At 48.6% G+C, this 16,452-nt stretch overlaps 1 protein-coding gene across 8 annotated transcripts in view; it reads left to right on the forward strand.

The window, feature by feature from the left end:
• The window catches only part of ralgapa2 (Ral GTPase activating protein catalytic subunit alpha 2), a 56,987-nt gene extending 41,165 nt beyond the window's left edge, over nt 1-15,822 (forward strand). For 4 of the 8 annotated variants that reach the window (XM_057058114.1, XM_057058118.1, XM_057058117.1 and 1 more), the window contains 3 exons: nt 8,984-9,105; nt 10,695-10,754; nt 13,455-15,822. In XM_057058114.1, coding sequence (XP_056914094.1) covers nt 8,984-9,105; nt 10,695-10,754; nt 13,455-13,603 — 331 coding nt within the window. In that variant the 3' untranslated portion in view covers nt 13,604-15,822. Of the gene's footprint in view, nt 1-8,983; nt 9,106-10,694; nt 10,755-11,435; nt 11,635-13,454 lie in introns of all 8 variants that reach the window. The other 4 variants (XM_057058116.1, XR_008954184.1, XM_057058119.1 and 1 more) reach the window with 4 other exon arrangements.
• The last annotated feature ends 630 nt before the right edge of the window (nt 15,823-16,452 follow it).

Below are 16,452 nucleotides of genomic sequence, written 5' to 3' on the forward strand. Positions count from 1 at the left end.
GCTGTAAATATTGCATGAACTGCTCTCCTTTCTGTAGCGCATTTCGCCGATGGGCAGTGTTTCCTCATGCACTTTGGAGCGTCAGCGTGCATCCTCCAACCACCTCAGCGTAACTCTTGCCCTGTCCCTGTTAACCACGAGTACACTTCCTTTCTCTGCCTTCTTCCTTCCGTGTATATAAGGCAGTGGACAGTCCTTTGTCCAGCTAAAGCTGCCCTCTTTTGTTTGTGCAGCCTTTTTTATCCTCGCGCTAATCGCCGTGGTCGTGTGCCTGACTCGGACCCCATATTTCACGCTCAGCCCTCCTTTGTTTGACACACCGCCCTTGATAAGAATCCCAATTCTAGGGCCTCTCTGATATTGAAATCCAACCGCGGTGCAGAAAGAGCCTTCAATCATCCATTATCTGTGCTCCAGTGATTACCATTAAATCTCCCCGGGTCCGTGCTCTTCATCGCCGTCCCCAGAGTTCAGGCCGTCCCCCGGAAGATCAGCGTCCCTTAACGCCGGTGTCGCATGCAAGGATATCCAGAGATATTTCTGATGCTGCTTTGAGGTGGCCCCATATTGAATGCTGCTGGGAAATGTCAGTGAAATGTCACTCATCCTTCTCTGCTGGAATCTCTTGGTCTCTGATGTGGCTCTGGGTTTGGGGACTCTTGTGAAGACATTATTGCGGTCCTGTGTCCCTAAATGGCCGTTACATTTTCAATTCTCTTTTAAAATTCACAGACTAGTGTTGCTCTTTCTCCATAAGACCGCATTGCTTTTAATGTCACAGACTTAATTGGCTGTTTTAAGGAGGAATTAGTTGATTATTTATAAGTTGTGCATTAATGCCTCTTTAAAGGGTTCAAAGGCAGCGTCTGCTCCTCGGCTGGCCTGTGGCTATTGTTCTCTTTTGGAGGGCGTCCTTGTGCCTTGCAGCATTTGCATTTCTGCAATAAATGGAATTTTCTGCTTTGACAGACATGGCGTGGAAAACAAAGCAGGACAACAAACACAACACATTCAAGTACGCATCACTGCTTTGTTCGCCTCTTCTTACGGAAAGCTGCCTTTGATTTGTTAACATTAGTATTGTTTTTCATTGTCGAGTGGTGTTTGTGACTGAAAGCGCGGCACTGGCCAGATCTTAGCAGCAGTTCTTATGGGAAGAGTTTGGTGTCAGGAGCACATTTACCACCAGGATCTGGATTTCTAAAGGAGTAAAACATTTGTCTTTGTCACTTTGGCATTTAATTGAAATAATGAAAGCCTTTGTGTTCCCCGTTCATTTCATTTATCGCTGTGATTTAAACATTACAAAAGCTTCGTGTTGCGGCGCGTCCTCCTCACAACTGCTCTCTGGGCCTTTGTTTAATGTGGTCTACACATCTTCATTAGTTATGTATAAGCTCTAATTACTATTGATGAGACTCTGGCTGATTTGGGGACAAATATATAGCTTTTGTTATTCAAATGAGCGTTATTTACTCTCAGATCTCTCAGCCAGGGGGCTTTGGAATGGGGCTTTGTGCAGGCAGACATAGTCGAGTCACTCTAGCTACACCCACTTGTTTTTGTATCTACCAACTTTGACACAAGCCAGTATGCCTCCCCCCACGCCGTCACCCATCTGTATAGATGTATAGCACTTTCCGCTCCTCCATCTGTTTTTGTCCACACATGAAAAGCTCCATTATAATCTGCTGGGTGCACAGTTGACGTGCTGCTAGCTGCACTTCAGCCAATCAAGACAGCACGTGGAATTTTGACCACAAATCCACTAGATCCGAGCTCCTCTTTTTGACGGCCCAGGCTGTCTGTCTTAAAATTCACAGCAAGTTGTTTTAGAACAACCCTGTCTTCTCCATCCTCTCCCACTGTGTTGTACGAATCTCGATACGCGCTCGTTGGACGATGGCGAGCTCCTGATTAACCCTGGAGTGTCTTGCTAATGTCATTGATGAAGGGCCACCTGGCTGTGAAACTGTACAGTCAGCTGCCACTGAAGGGCCAGAATAGAAGACGACCAGGTGTTGGGCTCCATCTACTCCCCCCTTATTGTTGCCATGTAATAGGCTGCTTGACTGCACAATATAGCCCAGGGGTGAGGATTAGGAAAAAGCCGTTTCCAACACTGAAGTCCATTTTCTTTTTTTTCTTCTTTTTTTTTAGCCGGTGCTTATCTTCTTTTGTACATGCATTTGCGCATGAGTGTGTATGTGTGTGTTATTGAATTCCAAAAAGACAGACTATAATAAGGATGTTAGGCCTATTTTATGTACTGTGCATTATTACGCAGATGGCATCCTCTTACCTAAAGCCTCCTGTCCTTGGTTTTCATCTCATTCCTATAAAATCAACAGTTTCAACAAACTTATGTGGCAAAAACAACAGCCTGCCTTGTTAGTTTTCCTTTAAATACCTCATATACCACATTAATATGCAGTGATTAAATTAGGATCCGATGAAAAGATGAGGTTAAACAAAACCACTCCTGCCCCTTAACTAACCAGCCTTGCTCTTTGCAGTCAGGATTACATGTAAGCCAGCAATAATAATTATCATTCTCTCCAAATGCCGAGCATTTTGCATAAGGCCGGGAGTCCTAATTGGACAAATGGACCTTTAACAGAGGGGGGAGCGCTTAGTGGGAGAGAAGACGGGGATGCTTGCCGTTTAGGCATCAAAGCTATTTTGTTGCACGTGCCACAAGCATCATTAAAATTTCAGAACCCCGTGTTCATTTTGTGTTAATATTTCATCAGTGCTTGTCTGAACAGCGTTAACTTATGGTTTAAATTAGAGTCATTTGGCATGACCCAGTGTCAGACTGTTTGTCCTCATGTCAAATAGATTACAGAACTCCAGAGTGAAATGATTGCTGCTATGCGTTGTGCAGGGGCTGCACCAGTTGTGGCAGAAATAAAGGTGACCTTTATTTAGATAAATGTTTTTTAAAAGATTACTGGATTTATTTGGACTGTAATTCTCCTTGAAATTTGGATTCAGCACGGTAAATGTAATAAACAGACATAATGGAGCTTTAAGAGCGCGTGGAGGATTTATGTGATCGTCGGAAGCTGAAATTTCAGGCAAACTTGAAATGAATGGATGAGCAGACCTTGGAAACATTCTTTGCTATGGTGTGTCTGTAGCTCCACGACAATGATACTAAAAATTCACCAATAAAACTGGGAGACAGACGAGGTGCCCTATAAATGGTCAAATGGATTTTTAATCAGTCCTTTGCAGATTCATCTTTGAAATTTCTTATTAAAAAGTTCAAATTGACATCAGATAGACGCTATTGTCCCCCCGTCTCAGTTCAAATATCAGGAAACGAAGGACAAATAAGATGCATGGTCACCTCGGATAGCTCATAAGATGCACACCTTTGTCCCGGCCTAATAATGTCTCCAGAAGGCCAAAGCATTCATGACACTCTGGTCATCATCATTGACAAAGGGGACCTCCGGAGAACGCTCTCACCCAGCCTGTGGCAGAACTGTATCTGTTAATCTTCATCCCTGCGAGCCTTTTCGCTCATCTTATTATGACTTTCCGTTAATGTACGGTGGAGGCCTGTGTCACCGTCTGGCCATAATGGGCCTGCGTTTGATTAATCATGTTGATCCATTGCGCTTCACATCTGAGGCCGCTGTGTTAGGACTCATCTTTGGAGATGAGAGGGCTTTGAAAGGGAGATTGGTTCCAGACTCATCTGAATACACAAGCCCACAATGGCACAACCTTTGAAAGCATGACAGCGCCGGACAAACTCTGCTGCTACAAATTATGATGTCACCAGGTATCTCAGGGTTGTCCGGTCTTTCACAATGACTTGTTGCTTCGCCATTTATAATCCGCTAACCAACAATCGCTTGGTCCTTAGAGTTTAGAGGTCAACATTGACTTTTGGTGTGCGTCCTGAGCTGTTGATTTGCTGCGGAGCAGAAATCGATTTTTAGTGTCCCTCAGAGGGACGGTGGGCTGCGAGACACTTGGGGGAATGGGTGACTGTTTCTTCCAGTAAGCTCATAAATTATTTGCTCATGCAAGCTAACAGACGTCAGATTTTGCCTACGGTTGCGGCAAACCATTGTGAAATCACTGATGGGCAGTGATGATGTCACAGGTTAGACGTGATGTCACAGCCATTACTCCTCATCCTACTGTCTGAATGCCAGATGGACGGTGGAGAGGTGTTGGGGTTGGAGCTCAGAGAGCTCTTGCTGTGGGAAACTCACCCCTCTGGAGATGTCATTAACCTGGGCCTATAGTGTGACCCTACTCCTTTGGGGGTTCCTGAGCTCCAGTTTCCTGGACCCGCTCCTAATTAGGTTACTTGTTAAAAACAGCTATTCCACAGGAGCATTTGATGGGGTGTATGCACACCCAGGAAGTGAACACAAAACAACACCACTCATCATAATGCATTTGTGACATGTTCTGGTGTTTTTTCTGGCCTGCTGCAGTGTCTGCTGTCAAAAAGACGCCGTTTAATGAGACCCCGAGGTTTGAGTAGTGCTGGTGGAGCCCACGCTACTCCGACTAGTTCCCGACTTCCGTGCTCTCACTTTATTCAGCTAAAGCTGTTGTTGCTTCCCACTCTGGCATATTTCCAGCAGTCAGCTTTATTGACACATTCACTCTTTTTGTCCCTATCTCTGTGTCCCTCTGTATTTCTCCATCCAAATGTCTCTGTTGTCCTCCCTGCTTCCCATAATCACCTCACACCTCTAAGGTCCTCTGCTGAGGCAAGCTTCACACCTCTGTCCTCGCTGCAGCTACAGGTACTGCTGGCGCTCACTCGCTGGCCTCTCTCTAATCAACACCTGCTTGGCTTTATCCCTCTTTCTTCCCTTCCTCTTTTCATCATTTTCTCATCTCTCCCCTTCAAAAGACTCATTCTGCTTTTTCCTGTCTTAGAGGAAGTCCACCACTATCGTTCCTAGATGTGTTTGGATGGGAATAACTGTTTCATTTCTATTGTATTACATTTATTTTGTCAAAAAGTCAACAAATCAGATGCGTTTATAGGTTGCAATTTAAAAGATAAATTGTAAGTAAAAAAAAAATCCAAAGCATTTGTCTTCAGCTCGTGTCAGCGGGAAGTCGTTGTGTCGCATTGTGGAAGCAATGTAAGGCGAAGTACTTTCAGGGGGTAAAAAACCAAAAACCCTTTTTATTAACCATACTTTCAATGGTACCCCCGGCACAACCGAGTACCCACCAGCTCCACCAGCACGCCGTCCTCTTAACAGGCCAATTACGTGACTCCTGTAAGTCAATGGCACTGTGAGCTACTCCTGAGCTCCTCTCCTCTTCAAGGTCAAGCTGATTGGCCCAGGTTAATGGGCAGCTCGTGGGTCTGAGAGAGGAGGGGTGTCAAGCACCTAGCGGCAGTCTCCACCTCATGGCTAAACTGTCCCTCTTTACCACAAGAGCCCATTTTTCCACTAGTACTTCTGCAAACAGGATTAACCTTGGCTGCTTCGGTGGCAATCGTAGTAGCTCGGGGGGAGTTTCTCAGGTTGCATGACGAAGGTCCATTTAGGATTTACTCTTGATTTGTTCATGCTTATAAAGGTTGATTATTAGGTTGGATTATTATTGGATATTAGAATATGTTCCAATTGTATTCAGTGCATTAGTCATGTTAGTATTCCCTCGAGCACCGTGACTGTTTGAAATGATTTTTATTTGCCATCTACTAGCAAACCCCTTAAAGTTGACGCGTTTACCCTCCAAGTTAAATAACTTTTACCGGTAATGAAGAGTTAAACACTGCAGCGGTGATGGATGGCGTTCCTCTGACCGACAGTTGGTGGCTGCGACGTTTACGCTTTACAATATAATGGAGCTGCGAAGAAAATAATTGCTATTAATTATATTCAGAACGACTGTGAAAGGCTACTCCCTGAAGAGGGCATTGGTGGCGTAAGGCCTTTTGTCACTGAGCAACTGAAAGGCATAAAGGGGAGCTGGAGCCTGAGGATGCTGCTCTCCAGAGAGGCTGGTTCAGAGGTCAAAGTAGGCTCTTTAAGGGAACAGCGTGTGCGGGTGCGGGGGTTTAACGGATCCGTTGTGCCTACTTATGCACGAATGCGGATGTGTGACCATGTGTATGCGTCCACATGCGCTGGGCGGGATTATGCGCGGCACAATATGGATCCCAGTGGACAAGCTTTTGCAGGACAGGTCCCTTTAGACAGAGGAAGTAGAAGGAAGGAAGATGATGAGGAGGGACGGTGTCTGTTGTGGCGATGGGGTCCAGCAGAGAAGTAGCAGCCTGCTAATGAAGAGCCATCTGAGGCCTCCATTCACCTTGAACATGGGCCACTGCAGCTGCCCTGACCTTGGCTTTGATCCATAAAGATGCTTGACCCCCACCATTCCCCCAGAGCTAACACCCCCCTCCACCACCACCATCTGGACAGGACACATGCATATGTATACATATGTGCACACCCACAGATTTATATGCATGCGCACCAATGATTAAATATATGCACATGTACTTTCCCAGGTCTGAGAAACTGATTCTGATTAGACTGTTTTCTGCTTTTGAACATTAACAGGGACACAATCCTCCTGTTTGGAATGGATCCAGGTGCTAGTTCACCGACAGACGGACCAGGTCTCGTCTCATTAGCTACTAAAACACTGTCTCATATCTACATGTAACTGTTGTACCATTGAGCCTTGTAATGTGTCAAAGTGTTCCATCGAAGAGGCTTCCTCACCGTGTCGGACTTCAGAATATTCTGTGCAGGCTTCTGAAGAGTGTAAACGTCACTGGCTCAATCAGGACTGGCTGCCCCTTTTTTATTTTTTAACTGTACAACTAGGTCAGGGTCAATGAGTTTGGTGTGCATGACATGGCCATAGCCTTTGCGTCACTCTTCCTTGATTAAGTTACAACAGGCAGGCAACAACATCTGTGCATATGAAGGGGAACAAGCTGTGCCCATGGCTTAGTAATTAGAGACAGAAAGAAGCGGTTGTGCGAGCGAGAGAGCGAATACGAGATTGCCTCTCACTGGGCATCAGCTTCTGATTTGCCTGCAGCAATTTTTTACCAGAACACGGCACTGAAAATGTACCAGAGGGGTTTTGTCTCGCTCTGTCAGGGCACCTGTCATGTTCTCTCTTTCCTTTATACGGACAGTGCATCCTTTCATCCTAACCTTTTGTCGCTTTTCCCTTTTTTTACGCACTATAATCCATTTGTCCAACTTAAATAAATAGCAGCGGAAGGAAATAGTGGAGGAGAGGCTTGTGCCAGAGTCCGAAAGAGCGCCCGCTCCAGCTGGAGTCAATATTTGCTTTGGGAATCTCAATAACAGGCCTGCAGTCATCTGCATCTCTGATAATGGACGGCCATATGGCTCTGTTGACCCACACTCTGCTGAGGTTCTCCTTCTCCCTCTGCGTCCCTCAAATTTTCCACTTCTTCCCAACTTGCTAACACCCAGACTCCAGTTCTCCTACCTCATTTTATCACTTAAGCCCTTTTTGTGCACATTTTCATCCCCTTACAAGGATCCCTCGTTTCTGTCCATCCTCTATAAAAGCCTTGATGTGATCCACCACGCAGAGCTGTGACCCAGGTAACCATGGCAGCACAGACCGGGATGCCCGTACTTTGTCCAGTGCTGTTCCCAGTGAGAGAAAACAGTGACAGAAACCAGTGACGCTGCATGTCTGGCTGCAAGTGTAGAGCAGAAAAGGCTGTAGACGTAAGTGCTTTTTCCATGAAACCATGCTGCACATGTTTCAATGGACTCCAGAGATTGATACTGTTCTTTGTTGCGTGAGGCTCAGCCGCTTTGAACTTACTGTCAGTAAAGTGAATTAGACCTGCATTAAGTCCTCCATTCACACCTCTGCCGCTTTGTCTCGGTAGCCATTGTCCGCGGTTTTCGGTCACCAAGAAAAGCACGGCCACGGCACTCTCTGGCGCTTTCCAGCCCCCACGCCGCGTTTCCTCAAAGCCGTCGGTCACGGCTACCTTGGAACCGTCTGTGGTGGCATGTGCCCACAGATGGCTCCTGCCCAGCCACCGTCTCATCCTATCTATGTAACCCAGAGCAGATTCTGTCAGCCCAGCTCCAGCCTATCTCAGCTAAGCCTGGCTCAGCCTTGGCGTAGTCGTCAGCCCGCTTCCAGCCCGCCCTGGCGCCCGTGAGGAGAGCAGGGGGCAGGTTACCTCCCGTGTGTTGTGAGAATGTTGAGCAGTTGGGGAGATTGTTGTCTGGATGTTGACGGCAGCGAGAGGAAGGCAAGACACTGGTCAATCACCGGTAAAAGAGGCTCAAATCATCAGATAGAACCTTAGATGGAACCCAGGAGCTTCTTCCCCAGCACTGGCTTCCATTCCGCAGCAGAAATACACAACACATCTCCAGTAATGATATGATAATGGCGCTCACAGTGTTTGTCTCACTCAGCAGCCATTTTGGCGACGTAGTCATTTATTTATTTCAAATCCAGCCATCTACCCCTGCATGCTGCCTGACCACGCTCCAGTCACTGCTCGTCACTCTGAATTTCAAATGGCTCCAATTTTCCCCCTGATGGCACAGAGAAGTGGCAGGCAGCACGTCGGAGAGGGTGGTCCTAGACACGCTGCCTGCCGCGGGAGTCCTATTAGAGAAAAAGAGGTGGGAGCAGAGAGGTTTAGAGCATCACAACAGTAGCCATGTTCTCTCTTTTTGTGATTATTTCGGAGACTGCTTTCTCATTTAGGGATGTGTTTCATGGCTGATTGTTCCATCTCCACCGCTGATGGCGGAGGCGTCCTGCTCAGTAAATTTCGCTCTTCTAGCCTACTTTCACAGTAAATGAATGCGGTGAAGCAGTGAAACAATGTGATGTGTTTTGGCTGTCGCTGCGACTTGTTTCACGAGAATTCCGCAGTCTGAAATAACGAGTCTCATTTTGTAACTCCGCCACCTCCTAATCTGCGTTATATCCTTCACCGCTGGACCAGCTATGAGGAGCGGGCGCTGTACCTGGACGCCATCGTGCAGAACCACAGAGAAGTCGTGACGTTTGAGGACTTCGCCTCGCAGGTCTTCTCCCCCTCTCCCGGTTATCCAATGAGCGGGACAGGTGAGAAATCCTCCCCCCCCTCCCCCCGTCACGTCATTACTCCAGGTCGCCTCCATTTTAGCCGTTAGATCGGAGCCTTCTCATCTCTCGTCCTGCCACCCTTTCTTCACGTCCTCCACATCTGCCACTCCCATTTACCTCTGTCTCACCCCTGGTTGCCGACGTTGGCCGATGAATATCAAACGAGGACGGTCCGACCGACTTCAAACACGCTGCCGTCTCCTCCTCAACCCTCCCTCGTGCTGCTGCGTTGGTCTCTTCTTGTTTGCCAACTGCTACTTTGACTGCAATTACTTTCCCTATGAATATAAGGAGGCTTTTTAAGCGGCGATACAGAGCATGCGCTTCTGCGTGCGTGCGCGTCCGCGTGCGTGCGCACGCTCGCCCTTATGAGCTCATTCGCGGTACTTAAGTGATCCGACCGACAAACAGCAGCTGGCAGATGTCAGCAAAGCCTTCTTATCAGTCCAGGACGAACAGAATGGAAAATGTATCTTATCTTGTTCTCCATACTTGTACCAACTCCGATCGATCCACAACGGCACTAAAATCAATACGGGATCACACTTTTCCACTCTATTGGGTCCCGGCATACATTGCGCCTTGACAAGAATGGCTTTCACACAATCTCACACCGCCGTGTCATTATCGCCTCTGTCAGCACCTGTAGGTTTTATTGGTGACTTAAAGCCTATTTTATGGTTTTTTTTCCCCTGTCTGCTGGCATGTGAGAATGAAATGTCTGAATGTTGTGTGCGTGGAGGACTCGAGCATCTCTGACAGCAGGTGTGATATTCAGGCAGGGAATACACAGTCATCCACATTAGCAAACCGCTGTTGCAGGGGTGTGAATTCACCCAGAATGGCCTCTGCCCCCCCCCCCCCCCCCCCCCCCCCCCCAGGCCTCTTCTATTAGATGGCTTAAGAGCAGACGGAGCCGGTTAGAGGTAGAGATGAAGGGGAACATGCGATCGCGATGAATCGATGTATGCCAAGGGGTTTCCGAGACCGCAGACCGTAACATATGACGGCAAACCCGGCAGCTAATGTGAGAGGATGTTCTGTAATGAAGTCCGTACGGCTGCCGCGTCGCCCTCACTGCTGCGGAAACTCGCTCCGAACGACCATTTGTAATTCTCCGGAATCCGGGAGCGTAAATAGATTAATGTGAGGGCGCCTGTGTGAGTCTGGCCATTCATATCTTAACCGAGACGCCCCTCAGATGATGCTGCACAGTCGTCCTAGCAGCTACGAGTCCGACGGAGGGAACTTTATTGTCACGTTCGGGTGTTTTTTTATTATAAATTTTCTCTGTTGAGCTGGCCTTAAGGCTGCTCCATTCAGAATTCTGTCCACCAGTGTTCTAACCTGGCCTTGTCACCTTCCATCATTCATACATGGCGCAGCATCGCTGGGCGCCACAGCTGCCGTTCTGCAATAATCTGCGTGCTCCTGCCCTAACATGCCCCCTTCCCTCCCGTCTGTGAGAGCGTGCGTGCGTGCGTGCGTCCGTATGCTATGTTGTGCTCATTCCATCCTGCTCTGGCTCCCATTAGTGCCTCTAACATGTCATCCATGCTCCATGACAGCGTGCAGGCGTTGGCCGGGGATGGTTTGGGACATGGAGTACCCTTGGGCCAAAGTGGACTGTAAGACTCTGCCTGCCTCCTCCACACTAGGCATGATGCCCACTAACATCCTTCCAACCATCCATTCATTCATTTTGGCCACTGATGACTCACTTTAATTAAGTAACCAGGGAGCGGTTCTTTATTTAGAGCTGCCGCATGTTGATCCCTCACTGGTCTTCCCGTTCTCCTCAGCCCTCCTTCTTTTTGGTTTGATCGTCCTTCACGGCCTCATCCTCCATATTCCTGAATGCAGCCTCACCCTCATCCTGCCACTAATGGCTTTTTGCATGAGCTAGTCTCTGTGTAGCAGAGTCCCTCCCCTCTGCTCTGCAGTGTTTGTATTATCATGTTTTTCCTTCTTATTTGTTTCAAAAACAGTTCTCCCAAACGAATAACAGCAAACAAGAACCCTGGTACTTGTCTCAAGTGGATTAAATGACTTAAAAGCTCCTCTCAGCATCCCCGGCACTGTTTTCCTGTCTCACCCTGTAACCATCTGCAGCAATAACGCTGGTTTTAGACCTCAACTGTTGCAAACTGCCCACCTTTCAGTCTTTAGATCATAAATTTGGAGAGACTTTTTTTCTTTTCAGGTAACGGCTAGCCATTAATGGCCTCAAGGCTTCTGGATCAAAGCGGCACTTGTTGATATGTCTTAAGATGAATCAGTTAACCTCCTTCCGCCTTTCACCCTTTTAGCGCCGGCGAACCCCAGAAGCACCCTCGCCGTCTGAATATGTGACCCCCATCCTTCGATTTTCAGCTCCGTTGTGTTGTTTTCTGCAACAGTGTGGTTTGTTTCGCTGTCTAATCCTCTCTCATGATGCTCTACTCTGTTTTTTCCCTTTTTAGATTAAAAAAATATATATCTTAAAGGTCCAAACACTGTTTAGTGAAGGTAAGGCCCCAGTCAAACCGTCCAATGGACCCCCCCACCCCGCACGTTCACTCATCCTAGCCGACCGCTTCCTTTTTTCTGTTTTGTTTTTTTTCCATTCAGTACTAACGTGCTTTATTTAGTCTTCTGACAAAGAGAAGGCAGGTTTACGTGTGGGGGGGTCCTGTGGTTTAGCCCAGGCTGGTAATTGAAAGTGATGCACGACGGGGACAATTAGCACCTGACTAAGTAGCAGCATGAACAATACGGCTGCACTTCTGGCCCTTGCTTCTGCATGTGGCTCGCCTTTATCTGTTCCCCTACCGAACACTTCTCTCTCCTCTCCCCCCTGCTCAAGCCCTCCACCCCCCCCCCTCCCTCATTTCCTCCTGTTGGAGTGTGCCTGTTTGCCTGGGGCAGACTCTGAGACTAACACCTGCCGCACTGGAAGACGTCTTTGTCGTCTAAAGCCTTGTTGGAGCTGCTGCAGAGGGGACCAATGGGATAGCGGGGCCATTTAAAGACCCTCTTTGTTTTCGGTTCCTCTCAGTCTCTCCTTTCTTAAGCCAACCTTCGCTGCACCAGTTTGCACCGAGCAGGAGTCGTCACGACGATAGCAGTGAAGTTTGCCTCTCCTGGACAGGCGTTTTACCCGCTCATAAGAACATTCTTCACGTATGGCTTTACAGTGAACACCACCATCATTACGCCACGCGGGAGCAATGACTTTTTGTTTGAGCAGCGTGTTTTAATGGCCGCTGTCGGGCGGCTGATGGATGGAACCACACCGTTACCCTGTACATTAGCCTTAATGGGCGGCTGCGTTCTGGACTTGGGTTAAGAAAATGCAGCGTTTACTAGAGGAATGAGTTGGAGAATACAGGAATGCAGGATTTGTTCCACCCATTTGGCCTGCCTGCATTTTTAACCCTGCCTGTATTCACATGCAGATGAGAGGGTGCCCGCTCAGGTGCCCCCCGCATCACCCTTAACAATGCACATGCAGGGCTTTAGCCAGCTCCCTGCAGCCCTGGATGCTGCCAGTGTCCACTGTGCTGCTGAGTGTCTGTTACTTGCAGCCATCTGCCGCTCCTTTTAGCTGCTGCAACTTGAGATGTTTCAGAAAAACGGCAGCAAAGAAAAGGAGCGGAAAGAAAATAGGCGAGCAGATGCCATATTGACAAAGCAGCCACGTTGTTTAAACTGGAGGCGGGTGGGGGGTGGGGGGGGCACAGTCCAGGGTTCGGTCAGGGAAGTTAGGGCGCTATTCACAGCACTCAATTGTCCTTCCCAGTATTTTATGCCCACCTCCAGGCTTACAATTTGTAATCATGGATGTGAAGCCCTTTTTTTAACAATGGGCAAGCTCTGCATGTTCTGAAGAGCATAATGCGTCATTTTATTGCCATTCACAGCATTCTACCGTCACGTTGCCAAGGGAATGTTTGCTTTTCTATATCTGCTGAAATTGCCTAAACTCACTGCAAGCACATAAACATTTGGAGAGGGAGAGAGGGTTTCTCTGTTCACTATTCTCTGCCCAGCATGTGGAGGGCACCTTATTTCTGGAGCCTTTTATCCACCTCTTAAATCTTCATTCTTTCCCAGCTATGAGGGGTTAAAAAAAAAGACTCAATTCTGACACCTTCTTCCAGCCGACGCCGTCGGTTTTGTTAACGCCGGGGTAGAATCGGCAGACTGGGTAATCTCTGTAATGGGAGCAGCCACCTGCATGACAAAGCATGCTGGGATTAACAGCCCATCGAGCCCCGCGTCACGTCTCAGCACCTCCGGTTCTGTCCGCGTACCCACCCCCCCTCCGTCTCTCCATCCCTCTCCAGGTTCCTTCACCGGCAGCACGAGCACCGACACCGGAGCCTCGGCCGACTGCGTGGACCAGGTTTCCCCGACGATGCCCCGCGCCACCAAGAACCGAGTTTCTGGAAAGCTCCGCCGCTCCGCCAGCGCTATAAGCAAATCCTCCAACTGAGCTCCTGGGACGCACGCGCCTCGGAGAGAAGCAGCTCGCAGGCCCGGCGGCGACGGCGCCGGATTCCCGGTTGTTCCGCTCGGCCGATTCTCTTCGCTTCAGTTTGTGTCGCACAAACACTCGAGCAGGATTATTTTTGTTTTTTAATTTATGCGATAATCACTAACTTTGGTGATACATTTCAGCTCCTGCTGTTAAACCGAGGACGATATGTGACCAAGCTATTTAAGTTGATGCCAGGGGGGTTTTACACTGAGAAATCTAAAAAAACCAGCCTCACTTTTATCGTTTTATTCTCCAGCACAGAAGTGTTGCACTAGAGATTCCTTTCTTACTCTAGCGGGGGGGTGGGAGATTTCTTTACCTTCATTTTTTCCGTCTGTCGTTCATCTCTGTAGCGTGAGGAAGCTGCTGAACTGGCGCAGCTGTAAACTGCTGTAATCTCGCAGGATTATCTCTCTGGAAGGAACGCGTAACACTCTACCTTCAACCACACCCGCAGCATGATTGAGCTGGGACCACGCCCCCCCCCATCCACATCGAGGAGGCGCAGACTGATGTATGGGGACTGACCTCCGCAGGATGTGGAGTCAGTGGCTTTTTAATAATGTCTTAATCCCAGAGTGGACAATCAATGCTGTCTGTGTAACTTTCTAAATCTGTTTAGGGGGTCCCCCCCCCCCCTCTCTCTGCAATGATTCTTTTTTTTTAAATGAATTCCGATGGATTTTTGTCAGGATTTGATTCATGCAGCCCTGCTACAATGAGAAAAGACTGCGTTTGTAATTGTTTTCTGATGTCGTTAACGTGGGCTCACGTCCGGTAATTCAATAAGTCCCGCCTGCTGCTCTCCTCTGCTACCGGTCACATTCCAACATTCCCTTCCCAGGTTTTCCTTTTTGCTGCTGTTTGTTTTTGCACTCGCCATCACCGATCCTCTCAGATGGTCTCTTTCTTTCGGCTGTTGTAGCCCCACTGGTCTCTTGGTTTGAGGTAGGAAACACTGATTTTTGATTTTTTATTTTTTTTGCTGTCCGCGTTGTCAAGAGGAAAAAAACGCCGCCACAGCCTCAGGTGAACAGGTGTGTTCTCGTATGTTTGTGAGGACGTCTCACACGGTGCCTGTTTGTTGCCCCCGTCCCCTAAGACCCTGTCCCACACCCTCTTTATGTTCCTCGTGATCACTCTGTCTTCTCACTTGCTCGTCGTTGGAGGCACCAGTGGAAACCTGGCGTTGCGTCCCCCTCGTTAGCGGGCGGAGACAAAAGCCCGTCCCCGCCCCCGTCCCTCTGAAGCTCGCGCTCACCCTGTTTCCCACAAACACGCACGACAACAACAGATGGATTTTGAATTGAGGGGTCCCCTGTTTAGTCTTCATTATAGGTGGCGTGCGGCACCGTCTTTATCTGTGAATGGAATCAAGTGGCACCGGCTCCTCCTCCTCTTCTTTCCCATGATCCTCTTCCCACGTCGCTCTCCTGAGGAGCACAGGGCGGGGACGCCGGATGTGTGGGGGGGGTATGTAGCATGCCAGAGCTGAACTCCACCAGCCCTCTTAGCAACAGCCAGGCCGCCGCTCTCACTTCTCCGACCCGCCCGCTCGAGTTGTCATGGCAGCCAGGTGTTCCACACACACACACACACACACACATTACACACCGTTGCCCTCCGAGGGCTCCGCCCTGACTGCAACACTATCCCCATCTGTTGCACTACTATGCCTTACTCTTCTGTTCTTATCACACACCCCCTCAGAGGGAACATCCGTTTTTATTCCTATTTGAAGAATGTATAAAGTGACCCCCCCCCCCCTCCTCTGAGACTTGTCTCAAGATTGTAGCTCGTCCATGATGTCCGTGGACGGGGTCTCTGCTGTCCCTTTGCCGGCCAACATGCTGGAGATGTTAGTTTGGACCAAGAAAACGACGTGTCTTAATATATGTGAAGCATTAGTCTAGATCAGTTTGGTTCCTTTTATCCTGTCCTTTTAGAAATCCCTGTACAGTGTGTCAGATCTGAGTGCCCCCCCCCCCCAAATATATATAAATATATTAATGCTTGTAAAAATAATGTTTGTATAAGAGACAGAAGAGGGAAAAAAGCTTGAAAGTTTCATTATTACGTGTCAACATATCAAACTGTTTTTAACAACTGAAGTCCTGCGATCTTTATTAGAAATGTGAAAAATGGAAACATTTCATTAAATCAGTTTGAAATTCTGTGCGTTTCCTGTCGTGCGTGCGCGTGCGTGTGTGTGTGTGTGTGTGCTGCTGTCGCCATGTGCCTCCTGACCTCGGGAGCAGCAGGAGTAACCTGACCCTCCTCCCATCTGCCTCCCCTGCTGCTCAGCCCCGCTTCAGGGAGGCCGCGATAATGGAGCCTTACCAGGGGGTACAGGTGCACCGGTCGTCGCACCTACAGGTGCCCTGCTCCACCTGGGTCACAAACGCACGCAAGAAAAGCACTTGACCGTAATTGGATCCCTAAAACGGCGTGAGCAAAGGGGCCCTAATGCTGCCTCATTTTCACCTGACTGGGCGCTGCCGTCTTTGACTGTTTACAGCAGAGCAGGATGACATTCTGTCATTACTGACACGTTTTATTTCTCCTTCTATCACACCGAGGCAAAGCCCTATTTTCACCCGTCAGGTGTCCTTTTTGTGTTGTCGCCGGGGCCCCTCCGAGGACGACGAAGCTCCGTTCGCGTTGTTCCGGGTCACGTCAAGTCACCCGACGGAGCAACCCAAAGCTGCAGGACTCTAAGAGACAAACAGATGTTTTACTGCTGCAGAGGTGACCCACCCCCCTCCCCACCCCACACACACACACACCCTCTATGATGGTTCTAT

This window comes from Takifugu flavidus, chromosome 16 (assembly GCF_003711565.1).
Source record: "Takifugu flavidus isolate HTHZ2018 chromosome 16, ASM371156v2, whole genome shotgun sequence".
Lineage (NCBI taxonomy): Eukaryota > Metazoa > Chordata > Actinopteri > Tetraodontiformes > Tetraodontidae > Takifugu > Takifugu flavidus.